At 37.1% G+C, this 16,497-nt stretch overlaps 1 protein-coding gene across 1 annotated transcript in view; it reads right to left on the bottom strand.

The window, feature by feature from the left end:
• The window catches only part of sl (small wing phospholipase C gamma 1), a 546,737-nt gene that overhangs the window by 488,927 nt on the left and 41,313 nt on the right, over positions 1-16,497 (bottom strand). Inside the window, exon 4 of the mRNA XM_090398565.1 lies at positions 3,385-3,466. Coding sequence (XP_090254691.1) covers positions 3,385-3,466 — 82 coding nt within the window. The remainder of the gene's footprint in view (positions 1-3,384; positions 3,467-16,497) is intronic.

The following is a 16,497-nucleotide window of genomic DNA, read 5'->3' as shown; positions in this document are numbered from 1 at the left end:
CTCAATAAAGGTCGAAACCGGTCTAGGTAGTGGCCTTCCCTTAATGCATAGCATTATACATATCCGCAAGGAGATATGTTTTGCATTATGGAAGATACTAAGGCAAGTGATGAGAACTTATACCACCTTTACCACGAGTTGCCTGAGTCCTGAAGATACTTCAGGCACAAACTTTGTTTGCTTACACTTGAATAAAGGATTAAACTAAATATATATTAGGTTGGCAAATAAGTTCGTTTGGTTTATGCATACGTACAAGTTTAAGCCGCTTCGCCTGACCGAGGTTGATTCGAGTGTTGTGAAGGATATTGTCGAAAAAAATCCGTCACAAACAGTGTGGGAGATTGCTGTGGGAGAGTACTGAACATATCCCATACAAGTGTTGAAAACCATTTGCACAAGCTGGGATATGTTTCAAAACTCAATGTTTGGGTGCTGCATGAATTGACTGAGGCCAATATGACTGCTTGCATATCTATCTGTGATTCGCTGTGACGTCGCCAAGAAAACGATCCATTTTTGAAGCGGATGATTACAGAGATGAAAAATGGCTCGTGTATGATAACGTGGTACATAAAAGATCATTTTACACAAGGGGCACGAGAGCGAACTGCCGCAAACAACCTCGAAAGCGGGACTGCACCCAAAGAAGATCATGCTCTCTGTGTGGTGGGATTATAAAGGTGTTGTCCACTAAGAGGTGTTACCATCAGACAGAATGATTGATTCAACTGTCTATTGCTCACAGTTAATGCGACTGGTCCGTGCAATTAGCACAAAACGTCCTGAATTGGCAAATCAGAAAGGAGTTGTCTTTCACCACGACAATGCCAGACCCCACACATCACTAACAACCAGGAGTAAATTGTTACGTCTTGGCTTTGCTGCATCCTCCATATTCACCGGACCTGGCACCTTCCGATTACTACTTACTCCGATCGTTGCAGAATTCTCCGAATGGGAAAACCTTCGCTAATGAGGAGGCTGTCAAAAGACACCTGGATCAGTTTTTCACCATTAAACCTCAGGAGTTTTATGAACGTGGCATAATAAAGTGGGTGAACAGACAGCAAGAGGTCATTGATAAAGAGGGTCAATATATAACTGACTAGTATGTATTATATATATCAAATAAAATGTGTTTCATTCCACTCTGAAAAACCAAACTAACTTATTTGCCAACCCAATAATTTAGAGTCTATCAAAGTGAAAAAACTTCCAACATCTTTCTTTAATTAATTATGTTAAAGGCGTGACCTAAATTCCATAAAACTAATGCAACTCGAATCTTATTATTACAAAACAGTGAAAACTCAAAACTTTCACAACAATTTTCATCTACTGAACATGGTTTCATGTATTTCTACATCCACCCAGAAGAAACAAAATATATGTGCTTGACATGGCAAACAACAGACCACAAAAGTAATCATTTGCTTAGAGGGAAAAAAAGCTCTCCACAATATTTACACTGATTGGCTGCTGAAAAACCATCAGTTCGAAATACAGCCATTAGAAGTAATGCTGTGGGAAGTGCTACATAAAATTTATTAGCGTTTTGTATTAAAATTAGAAAATGTACTGACAGAAGCTACATCAAATTCACGCTGTGAATTAACTGTAAATCAAAATGGATAAAAACAAGAAAACTTTGTCAGCTATAGCAAAAGAGAAAAAAATTGAAGAGATGAGAAGGATAAGTCAAGGTTTTGACCATCAAAATTTTACAGTGTCATTGCTACTTGTAGAAAAAAAAAAAGGAAGTGGGGGGTAAACAATAAAAATCCAATATTTTACAGCCATGAACATGATCTTCTAATGAATAGTAAGAAAATTTGGTAAGAAAATTAACCTCAGGTAAGAAAACTTACCCAAGATTAAAAAAAAAAAGTAGGAAACCAAACACAAAGGAAATGGCAAAAAACAGGAAAGGAAATAGAAGGAAATCACACACTGATGCAGAACATAAAGGATTAACAGGAACCATACATGAAGCAGACAAAATGACATGAAAAAGAATTCAAACAATAATGGGTGACATAAGAAAAAAGAAGAGCATGAAATTATAAAAATGAAACCCAAGAACTAGCATTCACATTTAAATGTTATTCTAGCTTAAATTAATGTCACTTAACTAAAATTTCATATAATGAACTAAGCATGTGTGCATCATTAAAATAAAAAATAATTTGAAAATTTCAGCATTCAGTCAACTTTATAAATTGTCATCTCACAAAGAGGGAGGAGACATAAGTGACAAATGGCTACCCTGCATCAGTCAGCCTAAAAGCAGGGACTGGCACACCTAGTATAGTTCGAGACTTCTGCGCATGTCAGAAAAAGGAGAATCCATTCCGATAATAGGGTAATCAGTCCGTATTGTGGGATGAGCTGTTTATTATTACAGGTCGGAAAATAAACTTCTCTTTAATAATTATTGTAATTAACTATGTTGCTCATATAACAGCTGGAAAATTTTACCTATATAAAGCACGTGATTTCGCGTGTTGGTGACCAATTCGTACGTCCTTTATTCTTTCTCCCCTTCAGCATGAATCGACTATTCTTGGCAAGACGCCAAGCAGAGACCTATAAACGGTGGGCGAACTATATGAATGAGTAAGCTTCTTAATTGGACCAGCTCACATAAGAAAATTGCAAATTTTATGCAAATTTCATGTATGAGTCAAACATAGCCTGTTGATTGCAATGCAGAGATGCTACTAACTAGACCATCAAGTGACTGAAGTTATATAAAAATCTTCGATGTCTGTTACTAGGCTAGTGTAGTTATTGCAAGAAATATTGATATTTTACAAGTAATTATAATCATGGAATATTGTGGATATTTCACAACATGAAATGCACTATTATTGCTAGCAATATGATTATACTTACTCTGAATAACCAATAATTAATAACCAATAAAATGAGAAAAGCCCCTCCCCACTGTTTGATGTTACCACATAAGAAAATTGCAAATTTTATGCAAATTTCATGACACAAGTGGTAACATCAAACAACAATTACTAGTGTATGCATTGTTTGTAATTATTATTTCTGATTGCAAAAAAGAAAAGATCATAAAAAATACAATCAGCTCTCATTATAGCAAACTTGCAGAGACAAAAGGAACAGAATGTTATACAGGAAGGCGTGCTATTGTGAATTTCCTTGAAAATAACTTTAGATTAAGAGCTTGCTTTAGGATCCTTTGGCAACTTATAAGCTAGTTCACTATAACAACATTTGTTCTAGTGAGAAGTGACTATATTTATTTTAAAAATATATATATATAATAATAATAATTGACAATGGTATATAATAATAATAATAATTGACAATGGTATTTTCTATCAAATGATTACATAAAAATACATATACCTGAAAATATTCTTTCAACCTGTTAGTTGGAAGCTTACAATTTACTCTCGGCAAAAAACCTTTTAGATCCTTTAATGTCACCCTAAAAAAAGCATACGTTAAATTACAATCACAAATTCAAAAAATTCAGTGATATAGAAGAGCTAAGAATCATAAGTTTTCAAAAAATGCTCTTTACTCAATTACTACACGGTGGCTCATAAGTCAGTCTTTGTAAAGCAACTGCATAAGTTTAACATCACCAGATTTTTTTTTTTTTTATTAGTTACGAAAAACCACATCACATAAGTGCCTTCCATTTTTGGTTCCACAAAGATGGGCCCTTCCTACAGAATGTTCCATTGCTTATGGGCTGCCCTGTAGATGTTCGTATATATATATATACCTCAACTTTTATAACAGGAATATAAATTTTAAGCAAGTCTAACACATAAAAAAATAATAAAATATAATAAATAAAAAGACCTGTAAATCATATAGAACATATCATTGATAAATCAACTTTGTCATTCAGTGTCCAACTGTGATCTTATTTGGACAGTAGTTAGGCAACATTAATAGCCTAACAATATATTTTGAATTCAGTGGACCAGGAAACGTCCTTTTAACAAAAAATTAATAAAGGTACTGGAAATATTACATTAACTCTATGTGAGTATATTTTTACCTATATTTTCATTATTTAAGATGCAGTATTTTAACAAACATTTATGAAGTACCCCCCCCCCCCCCCAAAAAAAAAAAATAGTGAAAATAGATGGATTTTTCAAATGACTCAGTGGCTTGCAGGCCAACTCTGATTTCAAAGTTGCACAAAACTGTTTGTGCAACTTTGAACAATTCAAACATTTACCCAATTATAGCTCTTGGGGAGTTTTCTACACCTTCTCACCTAGCACCATATATTACTTAGCAAGATGTCTCTCTTATTCCATATAAATTTATTCAGATTCTATACCTGCTTTGCTTATTCTTTCATCAATTTCCATATTTAAACTGAAGGTGTGGCTACAATATTCAAAACCAAAACTAAAGAACATAATGTTTAGCTTCGGATCCAAGGCTTTACCAAGTAAGGACAAACTGTTTAATACTTCTGTAAAACTTCTTTTTTTTTTGACTAGTTTTATTGAATGTTTTCTTAGATTAATTGTTTTACTTTTTTGTGTGTTCTAACAGATAAGCTTAGGCGTTGATGGTTATTCACGACTTATTTTTCACGTATTAACAACACCACAAACACTTTTATCAAAAAGGATGTTTTATTAACGCTAATATTTCGCTGATTTTCAACTCAGCATCATCAGAGCACAACACAAATGTAAACGCAACAGTGAGCGAGTGAAACAATATAATTGCAAAAGACAAAAGATCTAAAGTCCTATTTTTGGCGCCCTCTAATGGAAAAAAAAAAAAAAGCAGCAGCCGTTATCCAGGAGTTTTTCTTAGGATAACCATCTCCCAAATTTTTGGCAAATTAATGCAACCATATTTGTTAAGGTTGGGAGAATTCTTCAAAGCCATTGCTGACTCAAAAAATAATCTTTCAGATCTATAACGACTCCTAAATAGCACATTCGTTTTCCTCCATCTAATCCTGTGTGAAGGAGTGTCCAAAACGTGGTCTGCCAGTCCCGACTTGCCATAGTAATAGTAGCGAATGTATCTTTCATGTTCTTCCAGGCGGATGTTCACTGATCTTCCTGTTTGCCCATAATAGGCCAAGTCACAGTCACATGGAACTTCATACACTCCTGGGTGTGCTAAAGGGTGAAGTTTATCCTTTGGCGAGCGGATCAGAGTTGCCAGCTTGACATGAGGCTTGAAGGTGGTGCGAAGGCCATGTTTCAACAATACTTTGGCTATCTTTTCCGATGTACCTCTGATATAGGGAATAGAAATGGTCATGTTGTATTCTTGTGTATTAGAGGGGGGGGGGGGGGCAGAGTACTGGGCCTATGTAGTATTTTTTCTATTTTGTAGGGATTGTAGCCGTTGGCTAAGAACGTATGGCGCAGGTACTGGAGTTCAGTGGTCAGAGCTGTATCGTTAGAACAAATGGCTCTGGCTCTGTATGTAAGTGTTTTTAAAATGCCGTACTGTTGGACTGGATGATGATGTGATTGTTTATGTAGGTATCTTCCTGTGTGTGTAGGCTTCCTGTAAATAGAAAAAGATAGTGATCCATCTGAAAGGTGGGTGACTAATGTGTCAAGAAATGGTAAACAGTTATTTGATTCTTTTTCTACTGTGAAGTGAATTTTGGGGTGTTGGCTGTTTAGGTAGGTGACAAAAGCATCCAAAGTGTCTTGTCCATGGGGCCAGATGGCAAACACATCATCTACATAGCGCAACCACACTAGTGGCTTGTATGTAGCTGTGGTAAGTACTTTGTTTTCAAAGTGTTCCATGTAAAAATTTGCTAATGGGGGGAACCCATAGCAGTACCATTAATCTGTTTCCATTAGAGGGCGCCAAAAATAGGACTTTAGATCATTTGTAATTATATTGTTTCACTCACTCACTGTCGCGTTTACATGTGTGTTGTACTCTGATGATGCTGAGTTGAAAATCAGCGAAATATTAGCGTTAATAAAACATCCATGTTGATAAAAGTGTTTGTGGTGTTGTTAATACCGTGAAAAATAAGTCATGAATAACCATCAACGCCTAAGCTTATCTGTTAGATTAATGATTCTGCACGGAGAAGATATTGTTTACAAAGCGCGACGGTTCGGTAAGTTGAAACTGAAATTGTCCAGAAAATTGAACCGGTTAGCCTTCCTTAAACGATGCCGCGACAACAATATTATTCCATCTTTTCTGAAATTCAAAGAAAAGTTGCAATCGGCAAAGGCACATCGTATTTATCGACGGGCGAGTTTAGCGCTTCTTCGAGAACAAATCGCCGCGACTCGCATAGAGCTTAGTAAGCTAAACAGCTCTATCACAACTCTACAACAAGAACTAATAAACGTGTTAAATCTTGAAATATGGACTGTCCTACAGCAGATCTCTGAAGTTGCAGCAAAAAAAAGAATTCACAAAAGTTAAAAGCACGCACCTAAAGAAATTTGAACTACTACAACAGCGCCGACATACGAAGTCCCGACCGCAACTTTGACGAGACCACGTGACCTATCGTCGGAAACACTCACTGAAGAAGCCAAGAACGCTCTCAGTTTAGGACATAACTTTGCCGTCGCGCTCAAAGAAATTCCTAAACTCGAAATTATGATGAAAGTAGAACGGGGTATCCACGATCTTCTGCCAGCAATGGCCAATAACGTGCGACTAGACATAGCAAGTATTATAAACAAAGCTAAGCCTCCAAAAAGTAATATACCACATAAACAAATAACTGCCCTAAAAAAGTTATACAATAATAAAAATATTATTATTACAAAAGCCGATAAAGGAAATGCAACAGTTATCACGAATAAAGAAGAGTATAACAAAAAAAATGCAAGATCTCATATGTGACAGTTCCACGTATCAAATTATACATCGAGACCCTACAATGTCACAAAAGAAAAAAGTCCGAAAATTACTAAAAAAAGTGACATCATGGCCCAAAGAAATCATCAGGAAAATAAAACCAATTCATGTTAAAACACCCCGTATTTATGGATTACCAAAAATCCACAAAACTAATGTTCCCCTATGCCCCATAGTTGATAGCATAGATAGTCCCACATATAAACTGGCCCGGCATTTAGCTAAGTCGCTTGCCCCTCTGACTGGCAACTCCCCTACTTTTGTAAAAAATTTTATCCATTTCAAAACACTGGTTAAAAATCTAATCCTAAAAAATTCAGACATAATGGTTAGTTTCGATGTCACCTCCCTATTTACCAATGTACCACTTATAGACACTCTTGATTTAATCAAGTCTAAATTTCCCCCAGATATTTTTGAATTATTTTAATTTACCATGAATGCAGGTTACTTTACATGGGGGGGGGGGGGGAAATTCTACAAACAGATTAATGGTACTGCTATGGGTTCCCCCCTCTCCCCCCCCGTTAGCAAATTTTTACATGGAACACTTTGAAAACAAAGTACTTACCACAGCTACATACAAGCCACTAGTGTGGTTGCGCTATGTAGATGATGTGTTTGCCATCTGGCCCCATGGACAAGACACTTTGGATGCTTTTGTCACCTACCTAAACAGCCAACACCCCAAAATTCACTTCACAGTAGAAAAAGAATCAAATAACTGTTTACCATTTCTTGACACATTAGTCACCCGCCTTTCAGATGGATCACTATCTTTTTCTATTTACAGGAAGCCTACACACACAGGAAGATACCTACATAAACAATCACATCATCATCCAGTCCAACAGTACGGCATTTTAAAAACACTTACATACAGAGCCAGAGCCATTTGTTCTAACGATACAGCTCTGACCACTGAACTCCAGTACCTGCGCCATACGTTCTTAGCCAACGGCTACAATCCCTACAAAATAGAAAAAATACTACATAGGCCCAGTACTCTGCCCCCCCCCCCCTCTAATACACAAGAATACAACATGACCATTTCTATTCCCTATATCAGAGGTACATCGGAAAAGATAGCCAAAGTATTGTTGAAACATGGCCTTCGCACCACCTTCAAGCCTCATGTCAAGCTGGCAACTCTGATCCGCTCGCCAAAGGATAAACTTCACCCTTTAGCACACCCAGGAGTGTATGAAGTTCCATGTGACTGTGACTTGGCCTATTATGGGCAAACAGGAAGATCAGTGAACATCTGCCTGGAAGAACATGAAAGATACATTCGCTACTATTACTATGACAAGTCGGGACTGGCAGACCACGCTTTGGACACTCCTTCACACAGGATTAGATGGAGGAAAACGAATGTGCTATTTAGGAGTCGTTATAGATCTGAAAGATTATTTTTTGAGTCAGCAATGGCTTTGAAGAATTCTCCCAACCTTAACAAATATGGTTGCATTAATTTGCCAAAAATTTGGGAGACGGTTATCCTAAGAAAAACTCCTGGATAACTGCTGCTTTTTTTTTTTTTTTTTCCCATTAGAGGGCACCAAAAATAGGACTTTAGATCTTTTGTCTTTTGCAATTATATTGTTTCACTCACTCACTGTCGCGTTTACATGTGTGTTGTGCTCTGATGATGCTGAGTTGAAAATCAGCGAAATATTAGCGTTAATAAAACATCCTTGTTGATAAAAGTGTTTGTGGTGTTGTTAATACCGTGAAAAATAAGTCATGAATTTTTTGTGTGTTATTATTGTGGTTTTTAGTTATTTACTAATAAATTTGCAGTTATACTGCTAATTTAAAGCAGTATGCCAAAAACTCATCGGAACAACAGAGTGGCATCAAAAGAAAAGACTAATGTTGTTGTTAGTGAAGAGAACATTTGCCTCACTGAACAAAAACACCACGACATTGATATCAATAATACCAATGAAGATATAAAAAATAATTTGAATTATGAAATTTCAAGGTTAAAACAAATTATTAGATAACTGATGCAGGAATTATAAAAAAATCAGGAAATATCTAGACAAGCTCAGACAGGATAAGTAAAATAAGCAGAAAAACATGGAGGTCAGTAAGGTCAATGAGTAATAATGATCAAGTCGGGTAAAACACATCATTGCTTATGTTAACTGCATACCATTTATGCACATAACACTTTTTGGTATATCCATGTTGAGTTAAATTTTAGATTTTATTATTATGTGACACTTCCAAGTACTGATTGCAGGAGACCATCCCACTCCACACAACACCACATCTATCCAGCATGCCATCCATCAACTGCACAGCATTTTGAATTCTTAAATACTTGCTTTTTCCCTAAAAAAAAAATAGATTTTCTGTTTTCAGAAATTCTTCATCATCAAATTCCTGACATGTACCCTCTAGGGGTGTACTGGATATTATGATAGTACTACATGGAGAAAAGAGTAGAGCTAATAATAATGGCAAATACCTGTTGGATTTCTACTCAGGAAATGGACAATACAATGTTTCAACATAAATATGTTGAAACATTGTGTTAATGCATAAATTCACATGGAAAGAAGAAGCAAGGAATAAGAAAGTCTTACTATGTTATGTTGTTGATAGTGATGTTTTCTCATTGGTGCAGGAGACTAGAGTGTACAGAGGATTTGAAATTGGAAGTGATCACCATTTAATCTTGAGCAAGATAAAATGTATTTCATATCAAAAAGAAGAAAATGTAAGAAAGCTTTAAAGTGAATAAAAGTAGAGCAGCTTTCAGATATGAACTGTGGACTAAAATATACAAACATTATTCAAGAAAAAATGAAAGAGTTTGAGAACAGGAATCAAACCTTGAAGATTCAGTGGCAAGCTCTGAAGAAAACATCGATTGATTCAGCAAGAGAGGCATAAGGTGAGGTTGTCAGCAAGGATAGAAAAATCAGAACTCCATGGTGGACACAGGAAGTTAAAGAGGCAGTGAAGAAAAAGAAGAAAGCATATCAAACGTTCCTGGCAAATAAGTCAGCTTATGCACTTAGAGAATACAGAAACAAATGTAAGAAAGCTAAACACTGTTGTTTAGCTTTCTTACATTTGTCTTTAATTGTTGAAGAAGCTCAGAAATGGAGGAAACAGTGCTGTAAAAGGAATTAGAGATGATAAAGGCGATATGAAAACTGGAGATAAAGATATCCTTGAAGATTCTTCTGTAGAGACTTAAGTGCTGTGAGGACATTATGTTGGAGGTTTAATGGATATTTTTTACAACACTCAGAAAGAATTAAATTAGAATTTAATACTCCTATATTTCGTCCTAGTCACTAGGACATCTACGGGGATTACAAAAACAATTAATGTAACATGCACACAAAAACTTACAATACTAAGCCCAACCACGTGGGTGACACTAAAGTCCTATCTAGGTGGAGCACACTCTATGGACGGTAGTAGGTGGCCTGGAATGTAAGGTGGGACCTCTGGTGATGAGTGTTTCCCAAATCTTCGGAAGCTTAATGCAACCGTATTTGTTAAGATTTGGTTGGTTTCTGAGAGCTGCTGCTGCTTCTAAGAAAAGTCTCTCTTTCTTGAATTTGCTGTGGTGGAGCATGGTGGTTTTCTTCCATGATACTCTGTGGGTGGTGTCCAAAACATGGTCAGCCAAGCCTGAATGGCCATAGTTGTGTTTAACGATGTACGACTTGTGTTCCTCCAGGCGGATGGATGCTGATCTGCCTGTCTGTCCAAAGTACGCAAGCTTACAGGAACAGGGTACTTTGTAAACTCCATGCAGAGAGAGAGGGGGGAGCTGATCTTTTGTAGAACGGATAAGGGTAGCAAGTTTGCGGTAGGGCTTATATGCTGTGTGTAGGTTATACTTTTTTAGTATCTTGGCTATTTTTTCCGAAGTGCCTCGGATGTAGGGTATGGTGATGGCATTTTTAAATTCTTGTTGACGAGAGGGACGGGGAATGGGGGAGGAATTAATTATTTTTTTGATACTGTGTTCACTGTAGCCATTGGAGAGGAAAGTTCTGTGTATTTGGTTAAGCTCAGTAGTGAGGGCGGTTCCACTGGAACAAAGATTGTGGGCTCTCTTGGTAAGGGTTTTAATGATGCCATATTGTTGTGAGGGGTGGTGGTGGGAGAGTTTGTGAATGTATCTGCCTGTGTGTGTGGGTTTTCTGTATACAGTGAAGGCAAGTGTATCATTGGGCAGGCGTGTGATTAAGGTGTCTAGGAAGGGTAAACAATTGTTCTTTTCCTTTTCCATAGTAAACTGGATTCTTGGATGTAGGCTATTGAGATGACAGAGGAAGGAGTCTAACGTGTCTGGGCCATGAGGCCAAATGGAGAACACATCATCTACATATCTTAGCCAGATAGAAGGTTTGAGTGGGGCTGAGTCTATGGCTCGTTTTTCGAAATCTTCCATATAGAAATTGGCAAGGGGGGGTAAGAGGGGGGAACCCATGGCGGTTCCTTCTATCTGCTTGTAGATTTTGTTATTCCAAGAGAAATACCCAGAGTTGATGACAAGTTAAGAAATTAAAAATCTTGCTTAAAAAAGTAACCTCCTGGCCCCCTGACGTCACGATAAAACTTAAACCTTTCTGCTCCCGTCCCCCCCGAATATACAGTTTACCAAAAATCCACAAACCCAATTCCCCACTCAGACCTATAGTAGATGCCACCAATGCACCTTGTTACAGACTGTCTAAACAGCTGGCCAACTCTCTGTCCCCCCTCACCGGAAATTCAGCTTCCTATATAAAAAACTCGACCCACTTTAAAGCCCTCACAGAAAATTTAACCTTGAACAATACAGACATATTGGTAAGCTTTGATATCTCCTCTTTGTTTACCAATATTCCCTTAACTGACACTTTATCTCTCTTAGAAAACGTTTTCCCCTCTGACATCTTAGATCTTTTTTCCTTTGCCATCAACTCTGGGTATTTCTCTTGGAATAACAAAATCTACAAGCAGATAGACGGAACCGCCATGGGTTCCCCCCTCTAACCCCCCCTTGCCAATTTCTATATGGAAGATTTCGAAAAACGAGCCATAGACTCAGCCCCACTCAAACCTTCTATCTGGCTAAGATATGTAGATGATGTGTTCTCCATTTGGCCTCATGGCCCAGACACGTTAGACTCCTTCCTCTGTCATCTCAATAGCCTACATCCAAGAATCCAGTTTACTATGGAAAAGGAAAAGAACAATTGTTTACCCTTCCTAGACACCTTAATCACACGCCTGCCCAATGATACACTTGCCTTCACTGTATACAGAAAACCCACACACACAGGCAGATACATTCACAAACTCTCCCACCACCACCACCCCTCACAACAATATGGCATCATTAAAACCCTTACCAAGAGAGCCCACAATCTTTGTTCCAGTGGAACCGCCCTCACTACTGAGCTTAACCACATACACAGAACTTTCCTCTCCAATGGCTACAGTGAACACAGTATCAAAAAAATAATTAATTCCTCCCCCATTCCCCGTCCCTCTCGTCAACAAGAATTTAAAAATGCCATCACCATACCCTACATCCGAGGCACTTCGGAAAATATAGCCAAGATACTAAAAAAGTATAACCTACACACAGCATATAAGCCCTACCGCAAACTTGCTACCCTTATCCGTTCTACGAAAGATCAGCTCCCCCCTCTCTCTCTCTGCCTGGAGTTTACAAAGTACCCTGTTCCTGTAAGCTTGCGTACTTTGGACAGACAGGCAGATCAGCATCCATCCGACTGGAGGAACACAAGTCGTACATTGTTAAACACAACTATGGCCATTCAGGCTTGGCTGACCATGTTTTGGACACCACCCACAGAGTATCATGGAAGAAAACCACCATGCTCCACCACAGCAAATTCAAGAAAGAGAGACTTTTCTTAGAAGCAGCAGCAGCAGCAGCTCTCAGAAACCAACCAAATCTTAACAAATACGGTTGCATTAAGCTTCCGAAGATTTGGGAAACACTCATCGCCAGAGGTCCCACCTTACATTCCAGGCCACCTACTACTGCCCATAGAGGGCGCTCCACCTAGATAGGACTTTAGTGTCACCCACGTGGTTGGGCTTAGTATTGTAAGTTTTTGTGTGCATGTTACATTAATTGTTTTTGTAATCCCCGTAGATGTCCTAGTGACTAGGACGAAATATAGGAGTATTAAATTCTAATTTAATTCTTTCTGAGTGTTGTAAAAAATCCATTAAACCTCCAACATAATATCCTTGAAGAATGGAGTAATTACTTTGAAAAATTGCTCAATAAAACTAGCAGTGATGACAACACAGTGATAAAAAAACTCTGAACAGGCATGCAATCAGGAATACATATCCATACTTGAGGTAGAAAAAGCCATCAAAAGTCTGAAATGTGGAATGGCAGCTGGAGTAGTTGATGTCTCTGATAACAGGATCAACAAAGCTGGTATGGTAAGAAGTCAACTAAATAAATTTATATGGAATAAGAGAGAAATTAGTCAAAACACTAAATTAGCTACGTGTGTAGAGGCTTAAGAGGTATAAAAGTTTCATATGGAGGTATATGGTCTCCATATTTTTATATGGAGGTATAAAAGTCTCACAGTGGCTGCACTGCATAGTTCAGAGGGCCTGGAGAGAGGGACAAATTCCAGATGATTGGAGTAGAGCTCTCATAGTACCAATATAAAAAAAGGGAAATAAAACTGAATGTGACAATTACAGAGGTATTTCTCTACTGAGTGTTCCTGGTAAGATTTATGCCAGTATACTTGAGAAGGATTGTGAAAGAGAAACTTCATGAAGAACAAGCTGAATTCAGGCCAAATAGAGGCTCTCAGGATCAGACTTCACTTTGCGATGATTTTCACTTTACGACAAACAATTGAGAAATCACAAGAAAATAACAAAGATCTGTATTTAAGTTTTGTAGATCTGGAAAAGGCATATGACAAGTTGCCAAGAGAGAACCTAATCAAAATGCTAGTTTGGTGTGAGTGAGGCATTATATCAAGCAATACTTAGTCTTTATTTGAGTTGTAAGTCAGTAGTTATTATTGAAGGAAGTACAGGAAGATGGTTTAATGTTAACTCTGGTGTCAGACAAGGATGTACATTACCCCCTCTGTTATTTATTATCTATATGGTTCACATTATGAAGGAAAGTAGTATTAAACCAGATATAAAAATTGGAGATGTTAATATCAGCTCTTTGCTTTATGCGGATGATAACCTATAGAACAAGTAAAACATTTGAGCTAATTAGGCACGATTTTTTTAATGAACACAGTAAATTAAATATGAAAATAGATAACAGGATCAACAAAGTTGGTATGGTAAGAAGTCAACTAAATAAATTTATATGGAATAAGAGAGAAATTAGTCAAAACACTAAATTAGCTACGCGTGTAGAATACATGTGTAGAGGCTTAAGTGCTGTGAGGACATCATGTTGGAGGCTTAATGGATTTTTTTATACTCAAAAACCAACCAAATCTCAATAAATACGGTTGCATTAAGCTTCCGAAGATTTGGGAAACACTCATCACCAGAGTTCCCACCTTACATTCCAGGCCACCTACTACTTCCCTTAGAGGGCGCTCTACCTAGATAGGACTTTAGTGTCACCCACGTGGTTGGGCTTAGTATTGTTTGTTATTTGTGTATATGTTAAAATAATTGTTTTTGTAATTCCCGTAGATGTCCTAGTGACTAGGATGAAATATAGGAAGTATTAAATTCTATTTTAATTCTTTTTGAGTGTTGTAAAAAATCCATTAAGCCTCCAACATGACTAAATTAGCTGTATACAAGACAGTGTTCAAACCAATTTTAACTTATGGATCCGAGAGCTGGATCAGAAGTAAAACACATGACCAAAGACTAGACACCACAGATATGAGAGTCTTGAGAAAGTTTAGGGGGTTGAACAGATTTCAATGGCAATATCATATTAGAAATGAGGATATTAGGAAAGAACTTGACATTGTTAGCATCCAGGAATGTGTTAGTAGAGTTAATTTTAGGTTGTATGGTCATCTAAACAGAATAGGAGAGGAAAGATTTACAAAACAAGTGTTCTCTGCCAGGTTGGCAGGAAAAAGAACCAGAGGAAAATCAAGATATAGGTGGATTGATATAGTAAAAAGTACCTTAGAAAACAGAAATATAAGATCTGATAATATTGGCAGATAACAGATCAATTTGGAAGAAAATTGTTGATGGGAAGTTAGTAATGATGTAAGTTCTTCATATAGTACTATCACAATATTCTGTACATCCCTTGAGGTTACGTATCGGGAATTTTATGATGAGATAAAACAAAAGAAAATAACGTAATAGAGTATGGTGATTTGCTCATTAAAGTTTGACAGAAATGCTACTTTGAGCTTTCCAGGAGCAAAAATTAAGGATACGATGAATGCAATTGAGAAACAGAAAAGAAAAGAGAACAGTAAGGATGAGAAAGAGAAAGCTGCCCAACTGAACCAAGCAGATGTAATATACAAAAAAGCCAGGAAGTAACTTATGTCTATACACAAATGCCAGGGGCATTAGGAACAAAGGGAATTAAGTTTGTTGCCTTTGTGAATACACCGTGGCCTAAAACTGTTAGCATTAGTGAAATCTGTGTGTAGAAAACAAAAGTGGTAGCTGGATTCAAGTATAAAAGATTATAATATTTTTGTGAAGAACAGATCATAAAGTTCCCACCAAACAAGGATGGTGCAAAAACTGATTTGTAACTACTGACCTCTCGATATCTCTGGAGTGCTGGTGGTGAAGATTCTAGAAAGATTGGGATTGACAGTATACTTTGCAAGAAACAGTGTTTGTGTACTAAAGCATACCACATGACAGGCTGTTGCAATTAAGAAGACACATGGGATTGGAATATTAACTAATGATGTAGATAAGATGGGGAACTGATGGACAGGTGTCAGAAAGTGTGGGGGGGGTAAGTCTGCCAGATTTAAGATGCCCAGTGGTGTTTCCTAAAGGATCAGTCCTAGAAGCATGCACAAATAAGTCTAACTACCCAATTTCCCATTTTAAAATTTGTCCATGTTACTCTACTGTTGTGTTTAATGTTAAACACTATAACTACTTCCTTTCTTTGATTATTATTGACTGAATATAGCATCATATAATTACTGTTAATGCCATATATGGTATTTGTGTAAGTCCTCTGCTTAGATTTGCCTCTTTTCCATTGATGTTTCTTAGACAGAGAGAGAGAGAGAGAGAGTATTTTCAATTATGTAAAGTGAGACTGTTCTAGCAAGTGGCTTTTCACTATTTGCCCTTAAAAAAAAAAAAAACGCCTGTTAACACGTTAAATGCAGGCACAGTAGAAATTGTATTTGTTCAGTATTCACTCATAGCACTGGAAGAGAAATCGACTTTCAGGTTTGTTATGTGCAGGTGTGCAAGGAATCATTACATGTGCTTTCTAGAAAACCAAGATCATGTTAGAAGGAAAAGACTTTGCTTTCTGGTTGTATAATTCACCAATAATTAAAATAAACACTATAATTATTTGTAGAAATTTTTAAATTTCAAAAGTTAAATTTTTAAATATAGATATTCCATGAAGTTCATTAATATTAGTTT

The sequence above is a fragment of the Typopeltis vanoorti genome, chromosome 9 (assembly GCF_054136105.1).
Source record: "Typopeltis vanoorti isolate ZY-2024b chromosome 9, IOZ_Tvanoo_1.0, whole genome shotgun sequence".
Classification (NCBI taxonomy): domain Eukaryota; kingdom Metazoa; phylum Arthropoda; class Arachnida; order Uropygi; family Thelyphonidae; genus Typopeltis; species Typopeltis vanoorti.
This window is presented reverse-complemented; position numbering and strand designations above follow the sequence as displayed.